Source organism: Pagrus major, chromosome 2, assembly GCF_040436345.1.
Source record: "Pagrus major chromosome 2, Pma_NU_1.0".
NCBI lineage: Eukaryota > Metazoa > Chordata > Actinopteri > Spariformes > Sparidae > Pagrus > Pagrus major.
Genome location: NC_133216.1, coordinates 28,701,481 through 28,723,056, shown reverse-complemented (window position 1 = coordinate 28,723,056; position 21,576 = coordinate 28,701,481). Strand labels below are relative to the sequence as shown.

Sequence of the window (21,576 nt, the reverse complement as noted above, 5' to 3'; positions counted from 1 at the left end):
TGTGTTCACATTAGGTACGATTGTTTTGTACCGTGAGTATGATTGCCCCTCTTCCCCTCTCCCCCACCAGTCAACTTTCACATTAGTAATGTCCTTTCATACCCGAGTAAACTTGTGTGTGTACACCGTCTGATACAGTAGGTAGTGGTATGCACCTCTGCGATCCACCAGTATACACACAAAAGAAGAGGAAGAAGAAGCAAATACTTGCATCATAAACCCACGTCATAGTAGTCCACTTCCTTGTTTTGGTACAGTTGCTTTCACACCTGATACAAACAGTTCTCGAGTACAGATGAACCGTACTCGAGACCACCTTTTCAACAGTTCATTTGTGTTCACACTTATCAAATGAACTGGACTTTGGGGAGAGCTTTCGATGAAACATTAATTTAAACTTTCTATTATGTAATAAACATTCAAAATAGGCCAACTGCCTCTCTCCCCCAACAACAACTTGAGCAGCATTTTCAGAGATCATTCTTCCCGAGCAGGAAGTGGTTGTTACACCTACCAAACAAGTCGTCCCTGGCCAGGGCGTAGAGGATGCGTGAGGCTCCGATGAGGTTGCTCATGGCAGCGGAGAGAGTGGAGGAGTAAACCCCGATTGTGACAAAGGGATGCCAGATGTTGATGTCTCTTAGGAAACTATAATCCCTCTGAAGCAGGACTCTGTAAAGGTTTGGAGAATACAATTCAACAAATTACTTAAAGAGCCATGCATGGAAAATTGGTATTGGCTTTCACTACGGACTAATCACCTGTCAGCAGAGTCAAAGCTTAGTGTTATATTTGATTATATTCTATTACTCATTTATGACAACAAGATGGCACCACATGATTGGCAGACTGTTACAGCAGCTCTATACTGAACTGTCCTTTGGCTGGTGTGACTCACAAATGTCCCCGTTTGCAGGACTAATAAAGGAATTCCTGATTCTGATTCTGATTATGTTATTAATGAGACAGCCTCTTAATTTTACACTTAAAGTGCACCAGATTGATGCATTTAACTGTAAAATGTGCACAATTTTGTCCCTGGGGAGCACAGTACCACCATAGTCTCACAAAATCCAGTGGGACACACTGCAGATACATCTGCAGCAGAATGTACAATATGTTGGCAGATATGCACAAAGGAGTTGTGCAGCAGTAATTGCAACTGTAGTAGTATTTGACTTTAATTCGTCTTAATTCCAAGGTCAAGAATAACCTTTCATCCTTAACTTCTAAGCCAACACAGAGAGGAGGTCCATTCGATGAATCAAAACAGTTTCTGAGTCCACATGTCAACAACTGACTAAATTCCTTCTGCTGATGAAGATCATTTGAAACAGTCTTAAGCACCAGAAAAAGCTGGTACGTGATCTGTTATCTTGTACTTCCTGTAACTGTCAGTGGAGATAGATTGTTCAACTGTAAAATATTTTATACTCAAGACACTTCTTTACCAAAGAATGTATCTCCATGTGTATGAGTTTCGTGACTAAACTAGCACTAAACTCCGAGGCTGCTGGCAATATCATTCGTTTTACAGGTATTGGTCATAAATCAAAGTATTGATTGACTACAGTTAGAATTTTTGACCTGATGATGGCGTTAGATGTAAAGTAAGGATCAGCAGAGTTATTACAATGCATCCCGACAAGAATACAAATGGCTGCACCAAATTTCTTGCCAATCCATCCAATTGTCAAAATATTTGTACTCAAAAACACAAATGTCATCCTCATGATGATGTTTCAGGGCATCAAGAAAGTCTGAAGGATTCATCCTATAGGGACCATAAATATCTGTACTAACTACTACTAACTTGTGTGGCAAACCATGGAAAAGTTGTTGGGATATTTCGGACTGGACCACAATGGTGGACTGACCACCTAGAACACCGTACTAGTATTTTCATATTTAAGAATAGATATTGGTGTCTGTCTCATAAATCAAGTAGAGATAGAGCTCTCATCAGAGGCCAAAAGAGCAGCTTCCATTATATTTTGGACACTATTCATTTCTGGAGGGTATTTTAACTTTCAGGACCTGCTGTTTGCTCCTATAGGATGGCAACACTGATAAAGTGAATAAAGAATGGCAGAGAAACAGAAGCACAAATAAAGCCAAAACCTACATCTACTACTGCAACCTAGCATTGAAAATGTCTACACTACAGAGGAGACACTAATCGCCACTACAGCCATACACAGATAAACTCTAAATTCTATTACATTGATATCAGGACATCAAAATCAAGTGGTCTGAGGAGGTTGTGTGTCATTTCAAACTCATTTGTTCCGGGGGGCAAAACGTGTCCAATGAAAAAGAACAAGATTGAAGAGGAAGTGGTGATTACTCTGCCAGCGTGCCTAATGATGAGATCTTGGAATAAGGACTCACTCCAGCGGGGAGGTATGTGTACGTGTGTGTGCTCAGGAGATGCTGCACTAGACACGGAGGAAGAGAGATCAGAGAGTACGAAAAACCACAGCAGGGTCTGCGTGATTGCGACCTGCCCCCCACCTCTTTTCAATACAACACAGCAAGAGAGAGGAGAATTAGAGTGCAAAGTGTTTCTCTCTCTCTCCCTCTTTCTCTCTCTTGATCCATCTCAATCTCTCTTTGTTTCAATACACACCCAGCACACAATCCATCTATTCCCCTCCCTCATCACCTCCATCTCCCTCATCATGATGTTTTTAAAACCACTCAAGGGTTTTTTCTTTTTTTTTTAATAGTTTTCTGTCTCACTTCTCCCCCACTCATTTTATTTCTACTAGTGTCACTGGCCATTCTCTCTCTGTCTCCCTCTCTCTCCCTCTCTCCTTTCATTTCTCTCTTTGTCTTTATTTCTCTCGTAATTAAGAGTCTCGCCACGTTTTCTTTCAGGTCCAGTGATTTTAATACTTATTATCATGGCCCTGTTAAGTATTGTTCACTCCATCCAAAGATCTGAGAACACTATTATTTCACAAGGAGCCCGAGAGGCAGGCGGCGCGCACACACACGCGCTCGCGCACGCACACACACACACACACACACGTTTGCATTAACACAAATCAAATAAACAAAGGTTCTTGGAGAAGTTAACATCACCCTGGAAATTAGGAAATGCCAACTACTTTATTTATTTGGCATGTATGTGTGTGTGCACGTGTGTGGCTGTGTGTGTGTGTGTGTGTGTGTGTGTGTGTGTGTGCCCGGGTGTGTATGTGAGACGAGGGTGCTGCAGTAAAAAGTTTATGAACCATTGCTTTAATCAGACTCACTGACATATTCACAACACCAAAAAAACTGTTGAGTGGTCTAATACAGGGGCACACAGTCTCAGTATGTTTTGTTGCATAAAAAAGAGAATCGTCCAAAAAAAAAACACAAAAAAAAAGGTGCTAAGCATGATGAGGAATTAAAGTTGTGTGTGAGAGGTGAGTGATGATGTGGGTCAAAAATTATAGGCTGATTATTAATTTCTCTGACGTGCAGCAGAAGCTAAATAAATCTTGAAAAGCTTGACATTTCCAAACTGGCTCTCAAAAACAAAGCCGCTGTAAACGGGGTGACAGTGATGACAAATGGTGTGTGTATTAATGTGTGGGTGTGTGTGTATGTGTGTGTGTGTCTGAGAGAGAGAGACAGAGAGGGAGGTTGTTGTTCATGTGTTGGGTCATGATTGAATGATCAACTATATGTATACTGTGTTTTATCATTTCTTCCAATGCTGTGTATTCATTGCTAAGGGAATACTGTTATATGTGACTCTCTCTGCACGTTTGTGTGTGTGTGTGTGTGTGTGTGTGTGTGTGTGTGTGTGTGTGTGTGTGTGTGTGTGTGTGTGTGGCCTGGATAGTAATTATTGATCAGATCATCCAGCTGAAATGAGCTCTGCCATCCAAATAAAGAGGAGAACAAAAGCGTGAGGGAGCGAGTGACAGATTAAAGGAGCTCGTTTAGAGACGAGGAGGAAACAAAGCTAAAAGGACTAAAAGGAGCCCGCAGAGATTGTTTGGCCGATTGTTCTCGCTCCTCCCGGCCCACTCCATCCTTTAGCTCATTTGTTTACCACGTTTATTCATGCCCTCATTTGTGCATTCATGCGTATTCATCTTTTAATCCATCATTTCATGTGTTTGTGCTTCTGATAATTCACCAGCGCTTCGGTTGAACATTATGGATTAATTATCCTCGATGTTTTTAAATGGGAGGGAAAAAATTATGTGTGGACAAGGAGTGTGTGTGTGTGTGTCGAGGTGTACAGTATAACAACATAGGTGTAAGAATTTTCACCACAAATGTGGTCGTCTCAGCTCTCAGAGGGCGAGGTCAGTCCTCATCAGCACTAACATAACGATTGTGGATCATCTAGTTTAATGATCCTTAGAAAAAAGGCTCAAGTCGGATCATAGTTATTGAGATGGCCCCGAATTATGGCTAACATCACTGCTATGCTCAATACACCATTATGTGACCATTTGTGTCTCTGCGATATGGACCCGATGGCCTTGTTAGTCAATACTCTGACTCTCTCTACATTTCAAAGGTTATTCGCTCTTATGAGTCTCTCCATCAACATGACATGGACATCATTTATATATCACTGCATTTTTTTTTGTCCCATGTTCACAAACAGGGATGTGTGGATACAGAACTGATGTATTTTAGATTAATGCCAATTACAGCCAATTTTTCTGCTCTTATAATCAAAACAACTCAGATATTTACTAATTTAGCTGCCTCAGAATATGGATTTCACCTGGAGCTGCACTAATCAATATTAACAGTGAATTAAATTATTTTGTGTAATGTAAAAAGGGTCACTCGTACTGACAAACTGAGAATTACTGGCCAGTTTTGTACCTCTGTGGTGCTTTTCGCCCATTTTAGATCATTGTTTTGGATTCAAGCCCAATTCTACTCTCATTCGTCTGCAGCAAAAGTTAGTGACTGGCTGGTGAAGAAAGTCAGACATCTATAAGCTTAACGGTAAAAGGATAGTCAAATATTGGATTTTCATTTGTCAGGTGGATATAAAACGCGACACCAAATGAAAGCTAATGTTGCTTTGCATGTGCTTAGTGTGTAACTAGGCAACTGCTTGCTAACACATTCACCGTAACAACACAAAAAAGGGGATACCTTCGAAAAGTAGCCAGAAAAATAAAGAATGCAGATTTAAAGGTCCCATGAAATGATAGTCAGTGACATTAAGGGATCCATCTTTTGTGTAAAGTGAAAGGCTTTTATTAATGGAGAGAAAGGCAGTTGAATTTAATGGGACAGTGGAGATTGTTGAAACATTTGCAGTGACTTTATCCAAGTGGGCTTTTTTAGTTACACCTAGTACTTTAGTTACTACCTAGTTGTAGTTGTGGCAACTACTAAAAAATTTAATTCAGCCAAACTATGCTGAAAGTCTCGAAGCCTTTTGGTCTTGTTTTCAGGCACGCTGCTTCTGTCCTCTGTCATCTGCCTGTGTCAGAGTTTGACACACACAGCACAAGCACAGGGACTTATTGATAAACTCAGAAATCCTAACTCAAATGGCCACACAGGTTGTATAAAACTGGAAAGTGTGTGTTGTTTACAGGCCTTTATCTGTCATTACAGCATTTGTAATAATAAAATGCTAGTATCATTATACATTATATGTGTAAAATGCGTGAAGTGCCCCTTTATGGACCTTTTTAAAGGCCAACAGGAGATTAACATAAATCATATGTGAGTGTTGAATTAATAAAAAAAATTCTTGTGTCTTAAATGGAAAAATAAACTGACTATGTCCTCTTTGTAAAAGTGCAGCTTCATCTTAATCAAATTTGAATTGAAAGTGTCAGATATTTAAGTATTGAGGCAACGCCTGCAGTGAAAGACATGAAAAGATGACAATTTTATGGCCCAACTTTCCACCATGCCAGCGGGGAAAAAACAAAGAACTCTTTCTTCAAGCAAAGCCAGTGTCAAAATCTTCAGAGCACACTTGAAAAAGTCTGAACAGTGACAGCCTGAACATGTGGACGTCATTTCACAAAAGACCCGTGTTACCTTTACAGAGTCTGTGTCTGGCCCGGTGTGCTTTGAATAAGTTCGGGCCTCTTAGAGACGACTGAATCGACTCCACAGCAACAAATGCACCGGCACAGAACTACAACCTTTTACTGCTGGGATTTAGTGTCGGTATTTAGCCCCACTTCACCTTGACCTTGGAGGTACTTGGTGTGTAGCCATGGTACACAAGGGGCCAGGAAAAGATAAAGACACATAAAGAAGTAGCAGAAGGAAAAGGAGGCCAACAGAAAGTAAAAGGGAGGCAGAGAGGGGTTGTAAGAGCCAGAGAGAGAGGGAGAGGGAGAGTTAAGTGCTCTCAGGGGAGCAGACTGTGGTTAAGGATTATTAAATGGGATCAATAACTAACAAGGCCTCTGTGAACGCATGCACGAACGCGCACACACACACACACACACACACTTCCTCCTTCTCTCTCCTCCCTCCCTTGTTTTCTACCCACCTTCCCTTCTCTCCCAACTCTTCGCATGTACTCTGCAGACTTTCTGAGCCCAGTCTCACCGTTCACATTTAAAAATGTTTATCACAGTATTTTCCAGATATTGTCATCTTGTTTAACGGCTGCTCTCAATTTCCCTGTATCCAATTTTCTTCCACTCTATTCAGTCATTCTTCGCACCAATTTCCAGACACTTTTTTGTATTACACCATCATTTACCCCCGATGCTTGTAACAGAGGGATAGACTGAAGCGGGATAGCAATATTGACAGACATTTTCTTTCCTGATATTTAGGGTCAAACAGCCCGTAAGAACATTGATCATTTCATTACAATCAAATCGTCTGCTGGGAAACCTTGGTGCCACTCCCTGATGGCAGTGGCTGCCCAAGCATGACACTGCACCCTGCCACATCAAAAACTGCTGAGGAATGTCTAGGAACATGACAAAGGACCTCAAGGCACCAACCTGGCCTCCAAATTCCCCAGATTCACATCAAGCATTGGCAGAACATCCATGAACAAGACTGATCCTAGAAGGCCCCACTGTGTATCAGACCTGGCTCAGACCCATTGAGGCATGACAACGGGACCTCTGGGGGTGTGTCCTGTGGTGTCAGCCACCGGGGCATTGGCAGCAGATCCTTTGAGTTCTTTAGGTTGCAAGGTGGGGCCTTGATGGATTGGACTTGTTAGGGCAGATCCCAAAGATCAATCGGATTGGGATCTCTGTAATTTGGAGGCCTTGAGCTCTTTGTCATAACCTTGACAATGACTATGACCATGACCTCAGGCCATTGCTGAGCAGTTTTTGTGGTGTGGCAGGGTTCAGTGTCCTCCTGGTGCTGCCATGGCCCTTGGGGATTGCCGTTCCCATGACGGGGTGTACCTGGTCCACAAAGGTATGCGGTGAGTGACTCCTGTCATCCACTTCCACATGTTGCCAGGACCCAATGTTTCCCAGCAGCACATCACATTGTAATGAGATGATTAATGTTATTCGCTGACAGGTTAAGTCTGCAGTGACATGCCAAACACAGGCATAAAGAGACTATTACATGGGAGCCTTAGTTTTTTAATCCAAATGAGATCAAACAATGTCAACAGTTCAACAGCATTAAAACAAATAGGCTTACTGATTGATGAATGTACCACAGCTCTATTTTTTTTTTAAATGGAAAAGTTTAATGGCATATTTAGCTAACATTGTGCATGAGAGTGCTTGCATAGTGTTTCATTGGTCTACTAAATTTACCTTGTGGTGAGATTCTTTTTGTCAATAAATGTTTCCCAGGTTGAAATTGAACTTTAAATCTTAATTTAATCATCATTTCACTGTGAAAGTCATCAAGGGTTCAAATTATAATAGCAAAAACTCTGATTGTCATTTATATTGGACTATGGATAGTTAACCCAAGAAACATTTTTAATTTCTCTGGAAAGACAGATGAAAGAAACCCTGAATGAGAGATTACTGAAGACCAGAAGTGACATAAAGACTTCTGCTCTTCGCTCATTAATGCTTGTGTAGAATTGGATCAAAATATTCAAGTAGCTCTTACTATATCTGACAGATGAGGTATTCATCAATTATAATAAAGTCCCTCATATCTTTCATGGACTGTACAAAGCGCCTGCCAGCCCATTTTAAATTGAAAAAAATCCTGACATCTAAACAACTGTCACTCTCCCTCTCTCTTCGCTCCTGCTGCTGCTCTCCATCCCTGCATCTCTCCCTTCAATCCCAGCAGCTTTTAATACAGACTGGACATGTTGTTAAAGACTTGGCCTGCACAGCCACCATTGTTACCCCCCCATCCTCAAAAACAAACAGAGGAGAGAGAGGGGGCGAAAGTGAGTGGAATCTCTGCAGTGGAGAGATACGGGGTGAATAACAAAAGGAGGCAACATGGCCGTGTGGATGGATGGATGAATGATAGACGGGGAGAGGAGGTAGAAAGGAGGAAGGGAAGCCAAGAATGCTGCTGTGGGGTGATAGTGCCAAGACAAAATAAAGGAGGGAGAGGGGAAAAGAGGGAGGAGAGGGAAAAGGAAGGAGTGAGGGTGAGGGGAGAAGGGATGCTGGACTTGTTGCCTTACAATGGCCAGAGTCTGGACAAGAAGGAGCAGAAAGCCTGAGGATGAGCAGAGGTGATGAATGACAAAGACCACAGAGTGTGTGGTCCCACATGAGGGTCCTGAATCTTTTCTGCCAGAGAATGAGCCACAAAGTTCATAGACTACATAAAAAACACGTTCATGTTTACTTTGCCTTTGCACCTCCAAACAAATGAAGTGACAGGAGAAGTGTGATAAACCTGAATCTGTTTCCTTGACTCTTTCCTGGACAAGGCTGAACCAAATGACGAGTTTGACATTTTTGGAAATACACGTATTTGCTTTCTTGCAGAGTTAAAGCAAATAAGTGAGGAGAGTCCGGGAAGTCACTCACATGATATAGCTCCTGCACGTATCTCATCATAAAACCCCAGCTTGTTTTTACACATAGGTTTTTGAAACTAAAGGGATATAACATGTTAAATTGTGAGCTGTAGAGCTGGTGGTAGGCCAGCTGTTACCACAGGTTTTACAGTACCTTCATTTTTAGCATACAGACATGAGAGTGAAATGATGGATTCTCTCATTTAACTCTCGGCAGAAAGCAAAAAAGCTTATTTCCCAAAATGTCAAACTATCCATTTAACCAGATGGGAGACATCGGCCTTGACTGGCACCACACAGGTCCCCTCTATAAAGATACAAGCCAAACATTCAATAATACTGCTCAACATGCTTTAGTTGATTGTGTACTCAAGCAGTGCATACTTCTGTAGCAAATTTGCCAGAAGACAATATGCTTTTGGGGTCTGGAGATTGTTTGTACATGTCTTTTACTGTGTTTGACTAAGCAGTCCACTAACTTAGCTAAAATTAGCTGCTCTGTTTCAACAACGTTAGGCTGAAAAAACGTACATGCAGGCTGAAATTCATCTGTGCTGTTCCGTCAGGAGATGCAGTGACTTAAACCAGCAGTGTGTAAGAAAGAGTATAAATAATACATGTAACTTGTTAAGCAATGAGCAGAGGAAAAGTCTGCTAGCTGCTCGACTAATTTATGCAATGTAAAATTCCATAGGCTTAAGTTAATAATGTTGACTAATAGTGTCTCCTTGACACTTGTTGAGCTGCATTTTTACCTTCTGTTAAATGTTGTCGTTGTTCAGCCATGTTTTCTGTGTGTTAGTGGAGGCAATTGAAAGTAAACTTTACTGCACTTAACTGGCTAAAATTATGTACAATTTCTTTATGTGCTGTTTATTTATTTTATTGCCAAAAGCAGAAAATAACAGGGTGGCAGCCTCTTCTGACTGATTGTGTTAAATTGGCAGGTGAAATCGACTCATATTGATCGCAGGCCCCCTGAATTGAATCAAATCGAAATCGTACCGACTTTGTGATATCAGCAAACATTGCATCTTTGTCCAAAGAATCAATATCATATCTTGATGACACTGGTGATTTATACCATGAACATTCACCTCTATAAACTACAAACTATGGCCAAGAATCTTTAATCCCTTTTCAGATTGGAAAGGAGGTAAAGGTTGTTGAGTCATTCAAAAAGCTTCAGAGTTCTAAGGAAGATCCAGCAGACAGAAAGGGACTAAAGCAGGACAGAAGATGCTGAATGAGTAAAAAGTGAATAAAAGTCTATGATTGAAAGGCAACCAGAGTGGGGTGCGGAAAAGGACAAAATATAGAAAAAGAAAACAGGAATTAAAATAGACAGTGTGTGGGTGACAAGACAAGAGACACAGCAGAAATATAGAACATATTTTTTGGAGGATGGAGTGACGAAAGAAAAGTGCTGTGATGAAAAATGGGGCTTTTCTGGAAAAGTGAGAGGAATTAGATGCAGTGTGTGCGTGAAGGGGGTGAGCAGAAGTGAGATGAGAGACAGAGGCACTTCGGGGGGTGCGGATTGCGCACACATTGACAAGGCTGCATGTCAGAGATAGCACAACAAAAGGAGGCCCAGCAGATTCAAATTAATATAATTATCAAGTCCGTTATTAATACAAAAGCTTCTATAGCGCGGGGTGGATTAGCCCACGGGTCACAGACGCACAGCGCTGTGGAAGCACATGTGTGCATGGTATAAGCACCCGCTCTCTCTCTCTCTCTCTCTCTCACACACACACACACACACACACACAAACACAGACACAAAATGTAGTCAATCAAGCCAAGACAAAACTCCCCCACACACACAAAACCAGTTAGCTAATATTCAAGCATGAAACCAGTAATAACAGAACAAAAAACTATAGAGCAACAGAATGAGTCTTCATGCTAACACTGTTAAGATTTAAGTTCCAAAGCCATACACACACACTATCAAAAGAGCTTGATAAAGTAGGGACAGGGCAATCTGTCATGGTTGGCTAGCTGGTCACATGAGGTTAATAGATTCCCCTTTATCTCACATCCTCTCGGCCTTCATCGCCATCATCAGCGGCCCTCTTACCATAGTGGCATATCATCAGCGATAATCTCAAAAACAGACAAAATATGGGGTCGCTCTATTAACAGTGACCTGGAAACCAGGCGTACGGCTTTCACATCCAAATGAACTTCATTTTCTTTGCAGCGCTAATAGCTGTGAAGCAGAAAATGCGCTCATACGGCTGTTAAAAAAAACACACACACACACACACATACACACTCAGTAGTGTCAGTGCATCTGCATAGTCAATCACACAGTCACAGGGATCCCGCTGTGAAGTGGGTGTAAAATCCAAATAGAAGTTGAATTATGTAGCTGGGATGCTTCTGAAAACATATTTAAATGTGTGCAAGAAGTGTGTATTTGTATTTCTAAAATGTTGTGAAATTCAGTGACTCACTAAAAAAAAAAAATCACCCAACAAAGCCATCAACCCATGATTCTCCAGGAATACTGTGAGCAGTGAGCAAAGCCACAGACAGGGTATAATGGAGGAGTAATAGCTGTTGAGGTATGTCATGTAATAAGTCATGTTAAGACTAAGTCTGAACTGGCTGATGCTTTTGGCCATGGGTTAAACAACCTCATACCTCGTTATAATGAGCACTCAGTGACATCCCCCCGTGTACCAGACTTACAGCATCAGTGTGACACACACACACACACACACACACACACACACACAGGTAGGCAGTTATAAAGAGGCACATATCGTGCGGTACAATTATTTTCAATGGCTTTTGCTTTGACATTCACTTTTAAAAATATGATCTTAACTACTTTGCCTTTTAAAGCTATGATGCAGAACTACAATTTGCAGCAGGTAGCAATTTAGAAGAACTTACGTAAAGGTTAGTTTGTCACTCTAAGTCTTCTGTGTTAAGGGAGCATAGCTGGTTGGTAAGAGAGCATGACTGCCACCCCTTGGACAAGACAAGCAACTACAACAGGCACTGAATTTTCCTTGAGCTTTTATTTAAGAACTATCAGTGGAAACTTCCTTTTAAAAAATTCAGCACATATAGGACCAGTTGTGATGAAACATGTAACCAAACAGCATTAGTACCATACTAAACACATGCTGTCACATTACTGCAGCCTTTTAATCTTCCAATTTATTGTAACTATTTAATGAAGAATTTACAAATAGTATTAACAGTTAATTAATGGTTTCGAACCCACTATAATTAAGTTGTAAGCAGATATAAATATATGTTTTATGTTTACGTAAAGATATTTCAGACTTATTTTCAAAAAATGATCAGTATCTGATGCATGTTGCACTAATAAGGAATGAACAGTATTTTCCATTTGCACATGGTAAATCGATGTCACTTGAATTCTTGTGCCATGCCAAACATTGACATTTTCTTTCAGGCATTTTAATATCATTTCAATTTATCTAATTTCCATTTGTTAACAACTCCTTCTGTGAAGCTGCAAGAATTAATTATTTTTCATGACTGTGAAATAATAAGCATTATCATTATTTCATAGTCATAATTATGTCCATTATGCTTATTATATCTAGTGAAGTATAAATGCTTTTCATTTCTCTGATTACAACTGAGACAACTCTAACCTCTAATGAAGGCCTTTAGATCAGGGAGAAATCTAGTAAGTACACCTTGGGTCCTATTAAGACGGTATAAAGCGCAGCGCGCCTGTGCGTTTAGGGCGTGTACGTAAGTCCACTTTGCTAGTTAAACAGCAGATAATCTGGGCGCAAAGTGCAGCACACGGCACAAAGAGGTGGTATTTAGACTGTGAATTAGTCTTGGTTGTGTTTTGGGTGGAAGATCAATCAAACCAATGCGAGTGTCGTCTCCCATTTCCTTTAAGAGCCAGGTGACCTAGGACCTGATACATATTAACCGGTGGCACCCGTATTCGCTGAGGGAAAGGGATGTGATCCTCAGCTAACTGGACCCTCTACCCCACCATTTCACAATCATCTGTCCATCAACAACTCTGTTTGACTGCATATGAAAAAATAAACTGATATTTAACTGAGGAGGAGGAGGAGGAGGAGGAGGAGGAGGAGGAGGAGGAGGAGGAGGAGCGCTGCTGCGCATCCCTCTGTGTGTGTGGATCTCAGTCCCTGGATCAGGCGGGATAGGTCATAAAAAGTATCATCCTGATCAAGTGGGATGAGAGGGTGAAATAATAGGGTCCTTAATGAGGTAAATATTAAAGACATTACCTGCATCGATCCTCCAGCAGCAGAAACAGTATGTGTATCTCTACATTAACACACGCATTTGCGCACAAGGAACAGCTGATAAACTTCATTGATTATTTAAAACTCCTGACTCGTTTCCTCTGGAGAGTTTATAACTACAGCTTTCAGTTTTGCTGATTAAATGTGCCATGATATTTGTTACAGTGACATGACTGTGTTAATGGAAATGTTTAAAATGACTGAAGCAGAGTGTATGAACGGTGTGAATCCGCTTGTGTAGGTGCATCTAATGCGTCCTTTAAATAGCAGGAAACAGACTGTTTTTGTTGGTCTATGGCGTCGTCGCTTTCTGCTGCATCAAGATAGCAATCCACCATCAGTGCGCCTGACCACACCTCACTTTAAGACCAACACACCCAGGGGTGCACAGCTGGGTGCAGGTACATTTGCTTTTTACACAAAGTGGGAGCTGGGCGTGAAAATGACAACTGCGTCAATCTGAAACTAGCAATGACACTTGCACTGCACTGTGTGACGCTTTGCACCGAGCGTAAGATAGAGCCTGTTGAGGTAAACACAGTACAACTACTGTGAATGACTTGTACATATGTATAAAAATTAATAACTTGAACATTGTAAACACAACACAACACAAACAAATTGTAAGTTTGTGATCGTGTGTGAATCACATATATTCAAATATGATTACAGCTATGTTTGACTGTGTTGACAGTCATTCATTATCTGTTTATAGACCGGTCTGAATGCTTGATAGGAGGTTGTGGCAAAGGGTGGGGACACGTCCAGGGGGCCTGGGTTTCTGTCATCTGCCCAGAGAGAGGTGGAGGCTTAGTTAGAAACAAGTGCCTGAGAAGTATTTTTGAATGCATTTATAAAATGCTTGTTTTCTTTTGTATGTAGCCTATTTTTGGAGAAACAAGCGCTTTTTGAGAATGTTAAGTATGGAAATTGTTTTTCTGACTCTGCTTGGTCAGGATTGCTACTAGGACTATTTAGCCTTTAAATCTTTTAAGTGTACTTCTTGTAGGGTCACTTTGGACAAAAGCCACAGCTAAATGATTTTAATGTTATATAATTTTTTTATTTTTTTATTTAAACAGGAACGTAGGAAACTATAAGACACTGTAATGATGGTACTTAAAGTGACAACAGACAGTTTTCCCCCCTTAGCGCGAGTTTTATTCAATAATTTAGTCTTTAATAGAAATGGATCGACAGTTAACCTTCCTTTTCCTGGGTGACTGTGTGCCAAGCGGCAGACAAAATTGTAAAGTGAGGTTTATAGAAAACCAATTGAAACGCTGATGGTGTCGATAATCTATAACACACATGGGCAAAATCTGGCCCGCGAAGACTTCAAAAAATAAAACCATCTCTAAAAAGTCAATAAGAGGCAGCACGTAAATGAATCTCAAGGCGAACGACTACAGTGAGTCTGCATTGCCATTTAGCTTGATTCCAACTGTCTACATTTCTACTGGACAATAGGCCTGAAGTTGACTCAGGTTACAGATTACCACTAGCTGGTAAACACCTGTCCTCTGTAGTGAGCGTCTCAACTGTTACCAATGGGCTAACTTACATGGGCAGGCATTGCTTTTCATGTTGTCAGTCACAAATATCTAACAGTAATTCATTCTCATAGGCTAGTTACAGTTTTAAGATAGACAATAAGTTAATGTGGTCTTTACATGAAGTATAATGCCACGTTTGTTCATGAATAGTTCTTATTTGCCTGATCTTTTCTTCATTCAGTGCTGCACGTCTGTTCTGCATTTGGTACTGAGAAGTAGTTTAACATAATTCAGCACTATGTGTTTAAGGTTTCGACTCAATTGCCCAATATGTGGCCCTTCGCTTACATTTTGTAAGTCAGTATAGCTTTCTAGAAAAGTGTTGCCCACCCCTGATCTATAGCCATTACATTGTGCAATCAACATTCACTTCATAATGATAGGTTGAGGCAGAAAACTTGTCTATTGCGGGTTTAAAGAAGTTATGAAAAATGGTGAATTTATTCTGTTGGGACGTGTGTGTGTGTGTGTGTGTGTGTCTGCTTGCATGATGGTGTCAGTCAGTGGCCCACATGGGTCACCCCTGTCAGGGAAAAGTCAGACACAACCCTGCAAAGATTTACTTGCATACTAATGAACACTTTAAATATCCTTACACAACTACATTATAGTGTGTTGTAAACAATATAAACACTACATAAGGGTTGTTACAGTTAAAGGTTAGAAAACATATTTCTACCTACCCAGTCCCACAGTGACATCCAATAATAATGAGATACCGCCATCATTACAGTTTCCCTCGAGTCTCGTCTCAGATGCGACGGCCTCCCTGATATGTAGTATGGTGGCGCCATAATATGACGAATGACTTTAATTGAAGCGGTCATATTTTAATCCATGATAATTTGCTTAGCCTGTCCGTGTGTGTGCTTTAATGACAAGAAACCTGCTGCCCGCCGGCCAGACACATGCTTGTGTGTCATTGTGTGTGTTATTTGGTTTTGGCATGAGACAAATGTAAGATAATTTTTCACCCTCATGGTTTTAGTTTCTCTTCATGCTGAGCGCCTATGTTTTTATAAATCAGTCAACGCATAGTGATTCTGTTTGTATACAGATATCTCAGGGTGTTTTCCACAAAATGCTTTCTTTGAATTGGTATGTGCTCTTGTACTTATAATGTATGAGCAGAATCCCCCTCATTCCTCAAACAATTTGCACTTGGTAAATGGATGTTACTTATTCCTGCTCTATGATAAATATTAGTCTTTTTTTAATTTCCTTACAGAAAAATCAATAAAGTTTTATGATGCACTTTTGGTATTGTTGGTAATATTTTTTCGAGGAGTGAGCCGACTTAATGTAGCAGAAACGACGGTGAATGAAAATGTTTTTCTACGAGCAGAAGATGAAATATCCTGCGGCACACAGCTTACAAGCAGGTAATGCTCAGAAGCTCCTACATCCTCCATTAGAAGATGAAAGGTGGATATTAAAATAAATTATTCACCAGCGGGACCTGACACTGTCACTACTGGCCCACTTGTCATCTCCGGATAGTGGCTGCTGGCCAGTCAATGGGGGCATTCTTATGAGTTAAGTGTCAACTTTTGTCTTGTGACTTTTTCCTCTCTGCACAATCAGCCCCATTGTGTCTGTGAATCTGGGGAAGTGAAAGCAGTAAATTCCAACCATTGAGCTTTTATTACATGCTGAGATTCATTTACGCAACATAGGAAATTCTGCATAAACCACTATGTATAAGCAAGATGAGAAAAACACTCAGACATATGAGACAATCTACTCAATAAAGTAACTTGGTAAAGTTTAAGTGACTATCTTTTCTTCCGAGGTCACAAAGTCAGACATCTGGCCTACATGAGGATAAACAGAAACAAGTGCACAATTAGGAAATACCCTGTAAGAGACAATTTTCCTTTCTGAGAAATTATTATTCATTTTCTCCAGCAAGATAACGCTCATATCAGTTGGATTCTGGTAAGCCTCAATAAACCACATGACTCCAAGCTAAGTGAAGATAAGGCAGATAGTGACAATAAAACAGGATTTTACACGCCATGTTTAACTCTTCTGTGTCTCATAATAAGCAGCTGCCAGCTCTGAGGAACTTGGTGTTTCACTTTCTACCACATACCTCTCTTCCTTTATACCATTCTGTCTATTGATATGAATCTTTAACCTTTCCTGTCTACAGTAAGTCATATGACCAGATTTCCACATAATGCAGTGTTACATAATCTATCTCCATCTCTCTCTCACACACACACACACACACACACACACACACACACACACACACACACACACACACACAGTATGCACACGGTGTGATATGTTGTTGCTGCTTTCAGTAAGAATGGTGCTGAACAAAACAAATCTCCACTGATAAAGTTGAAGGAGAGCTTCATCTAATTGGAACAGCACAGGCCTGGGCATGCAGTCCACACAAGTGTGTCATGTGTCCAGATAGTGTCTAGATCCAGCCACAGTTCACAGCCAGCAACACAATGTGAATCAAATGTCTCGTGTGACCACTAGTGGGCAAAGTCCACTAACCTGCTTCCATTTGATTTTATCAGTGGGGAAACTGCTGCCAAACATAAAAGAAAACACAAAAACACACACACACACACACACACACACATACACACACACACACACACACTTCCTCTCAGGCATACTGCTAGAGAGGGAACTGCAGTGGTTCTGTGATACCTCGGTTCAATGATCCAACTCTGAGTAGTCTGACAGAACCAAATACATTGGGGGTGCATTTAGTCAAGACTACATACTGTATATATTGTCTGAACCCTGTACACCCACAGCCCTGGCAGGTGACCTGGAGTACATCCCCACCCATCATGTAGACCTACATGGGCCTATGTGTTGATTTGAGTTGATTTTAAACTGGAAAGTTATTTAACTTTTAATTAAACAAGAGTTTGGTTTGGTCAAGTCTGCATTTGTTCCACTACCACCATGGATTGGTAGCAGCTGGAGGCTTTCTAACATTTATCCATGACTTTTAGCTAACCTTTGCAACAGTGTAATACTTTTAGCTCACTATTTCAACCATTTATCCATTACATTAACTATTTCAACTGTTTATCCATTACTTGTAGCTATATAGCTCATATATTATTATTTATTTCATATATATTTCTACATTTAGCTTACTATTTAGCTATTTAAACTAGCCTTGTTATTCAGTAGCCTACTTTAGCTAACCATTTCAACTGTTTATCCATCAATTGCTATCTGCTCTAACAATTTCTCCATTACTTATAGTTAACTATTTTAACCATTTTCTTTTAGCCATCTATTTCAGCCAAACATTTCAACAGGTGAATATGATTAGCTTACGTTTTAACCATTAATCTTTGACATTTAGAAATTCCAACTTTTTTATCTGTTAGTTTTAGCTATCTATTGTTCAGCTGTGTATCTGTCGATTTAGTTATCTGTCGACATCTCTGCTTATTTGCTAGTTTTCACAGTTTTGTTAAATGCAACACATAGTGTTCAGGTGTTACAAGTGACTCAATATATGGAAATGTTTTTCTGATCTAAACATATTTTCTATTTTTTTCAAATTAGCTGAGTTGTTCTGCAATATTTCCATATACCCACTGGCCACTGCCGAAGTAGCCTACATTCTGAGGTAGACATACTTGGCCTACTAGTTGGGAACCGCTGCTGTACGTGTTCACGTGTCCCAGATTTGGCCTGAGTGCCCAGATTTCACTGCATCCACAAATGTGTTTAGAGCTGTGCATTTCTGACTGAGACACATTTTAATTCCAAGTGTGAACAATGCCCCCATCTCTCTCTCTCTCCCTCACACACACACACACACACACACACACACACACACACACACACACACACACACACACACACACACACACACACACACACACACACACACACACACACACACACACACACACACACACACACAGGTCATGTGAGGGATCTTTGTGGCCTCTTTGCTGGGTCATGTGAGCAGGGGCTCAGTGCTGACTTGGTCCCAATTTAAAATATTGGCACTGCCCCTTCCATCATTGATGACCAAATAACTATATATCTGATATTTTTAACAAGGACAACTACGTTAAATATCTACAATAGATGAAAATGTATTTAAGCATACACTAACCTAAAGTACAAGTAATATGTGTGATTCTAGATAGAGTACTGCAGAGGTGGAGCAAGTGTGTTAAGAAACTGTCTCTTATCAGTGAGTGTGTGTGGACGCAGAGAGGATGGTGCAGCAGGGTAAATGATGGCAGTATTGATCTCCAATGCTCTTTTATAGCCCCGTCATGTCAGTTTAGCACCTTGGCAACACTGGCTTTAGAGCTACATCAATACTGAACTCTGGCACTCAGCAGATAGAGAGACAGATTGAGAGGGGGAGAGGGACAACAAGAAAAGAAAAAGAAGTAAACACCTAGTGCAACACCAAGGTTAAGACTTTTCCACACTAACTTTAAGAGTGAAGTGAAGAGCGGACACAGACGCCAGAAATACCCGTGTGTCCATGATGGATTGTTAGCTGCCTGCTAACACTTCATTACATATTTCACCACATTGGTATCTTAAGTGTTAAACAGGCTTGTGGATTACACCATTTCTCTGGACATCTTGATATGATCTGACATGTTTTTTTGCCAAGACTTGTTGTAAAACCGAGCTGAGTACATTTAGCATCCTCTGTGAAGGAGAAACCAAAAACTTTTCAAGCCCATGGGTAGCAAATATTTGTTATTCAAAACGTATTTTTATTTATTTAAAATTACACAGCGTTCAATGTCAAGTAGCAGTTGTCTTCTAACACAACAACTCAAAACCAGGAAACTTGCTTCATGCTGCTAACGTGTAGCAGGTGTAGTAAATGAACATGAATAATGTTTTATGTTATAATATCACCCAGAAAGAGACTGTGGGCGGTTATGGAAGACCATGGACAGCTAGATCACTAAATATACCTTATGCTACAGTGTAAGCGTGTTGTAATGGACCTACTGATAGATGTACTAAAGGCAGGGATGATTGTTCCGTCTGTCGTTTCATCACTTATCTCCACAAAAACTGTTCAAAGGGGCGAGTCATGCTGTCATGTAAAATTGCAAGGAAGAATTTCTAAATCCTTCAAGACAGAATTCCCATCCAAATATCAGAGCACAGTGCCCTAGATGTTTTTAAGACCCTGTTTCATGGCATCACACCTAATGAGCTATAATTGTGTCTCAATCCTGGCAGCACAACGGTAAACAAAATTTACAAATGCACAAATATTTTGATGGGAAACAATTACGTATTCAGTGCTTAGACAAATTATTTGTGTAAGTACAAAATTATAACCTCCCACTCAGTTTTACTCAGTTGCCCTTTCCCAAATTCCCTGCTCTGTCTGCTCTTAATTCTGTCTGTACACTTGCTTCACCTGACGGAGTGTTAAAATGTGCATGAATCTCACCCAGTCAGAGCATTAGAGTAGCTCACTTTAATTGACTGTTTTGTTTTTAATCTGATCTCTAGTAGCTTTATCAGAAACTAGGGAATTAATGGACATTTAGCTTTATGAATAATATTTGCAAGCGTCAAACATTGTTGAATATAGACTGATCAGGCCAGCTTTCAGTGTGCTCGCATGGGCATTTTTTGCTGCAACTGCTCTAACATTTAAAAGTGCTAGTATTTGCATTAGGACTGCATTATGCAGTAAAAAAAACTGACTCACTAAAGTGTTGTCAAAAAATGGGCTTGAATGGAGTCACATTGGTCATTCTTGCACAAAGTCACAAAGTATTGTGTCTCCATTATTTTGTCCACTTTCTTTCAAGCATGCTGCAGTTGTTCAAATTGATTATCTGACACCTGGTGTTGGATAACATTCACTCGGAATAGATGGTTTTGAAATTGGCCTCCTCTGATGCTCCAGTTCTGTTTGGTGAAGCAGAAAATGAACCCTGTCTGCATTATCTGATAGCCGCTGAGTATTGGATTTCATCTGCTATATCTATTACTACAGCACCACACTTGTACTCTTATCAACCCAAAGGTTTAATTACCTTGTTGGGTCTGTGTGGATTAATGTTCAATTATGGGTCGTTTCACTGCTTTTTGTTTGCTTGTAGATGTAAATGATATAACTGAATGTGTTTTATACTGAAATACTATAAACCCAAGACAATTATATGAAAATGGGAAGATGAAAAGTCAAAAGCATAAATTAATGCTTTTCAGATACTGCCTGGAGTTTAATTTTGTTGAACTGTATAAGTCTAAGTCTAAGTCTAAGTGTGAACGTTTGGATTGGGCTCTACATTCATTTCCTGAAGACTTACCCTGACCACAACCATAACCACTACTTGCCTAACCCTAACCTTAACCCAAGTCTTCACACTTAAACGTTTACGGTGTTATGGAACTTCTCCCTGTGATTCAAACCAATGAGACAAACTGAAATGTCGCAGTATCCCATTCCTATTCATATCATTTAAGCCTCTTGCATCTTCTCAAACATTTACCAGATGACATCAACTAAGCCAGTGAGGGTTCAGGGCTTAAGGCCTTAGGGGGACATTGAAGTAATGCCTTAAGGCCTGGACACACCAAACTAACATAAATGAAGTAACTGCATCAAAGTCCAACTGTTGTGTCAACGAAACTCTGCCAATATACAATCTGTTGTTATGATTCAGCAGTATTTTTTTTTACACCTCTCTCGCTTATACACCGATCAGCCACAACATTATGACCACCTGCCTAATGTTGTGAAGGTTCCCCTTGTGCAGCCAAAACAGTTCTGACCTGTCAAGACATGGACTTCAGA

At 40.4% G+C, this 21,576-nt stretch overlaps 1 protein-coding gene across 1 annotated transcript in view; it reads right to left on the bottom strand.

The window, feature by feature from the left end:
- Positions 1–21,576, bottom strand: part of LOC141018190 (solute carrier family 12 member 9) — a 77,833-nt gene that overhangs the window by 42,665 nt on the left and 13,592 nt on the right. Inside the window, exon 7 of the mRNA XM_073493108.1 lies at positions 515–672. Within this exon, the coding sequence (XP_073349209.1) occupies positions 515–672 (158 nt within the window). The remainder of the gene's footprint in view (positions 1–514; positions 673–21,576) is intronic.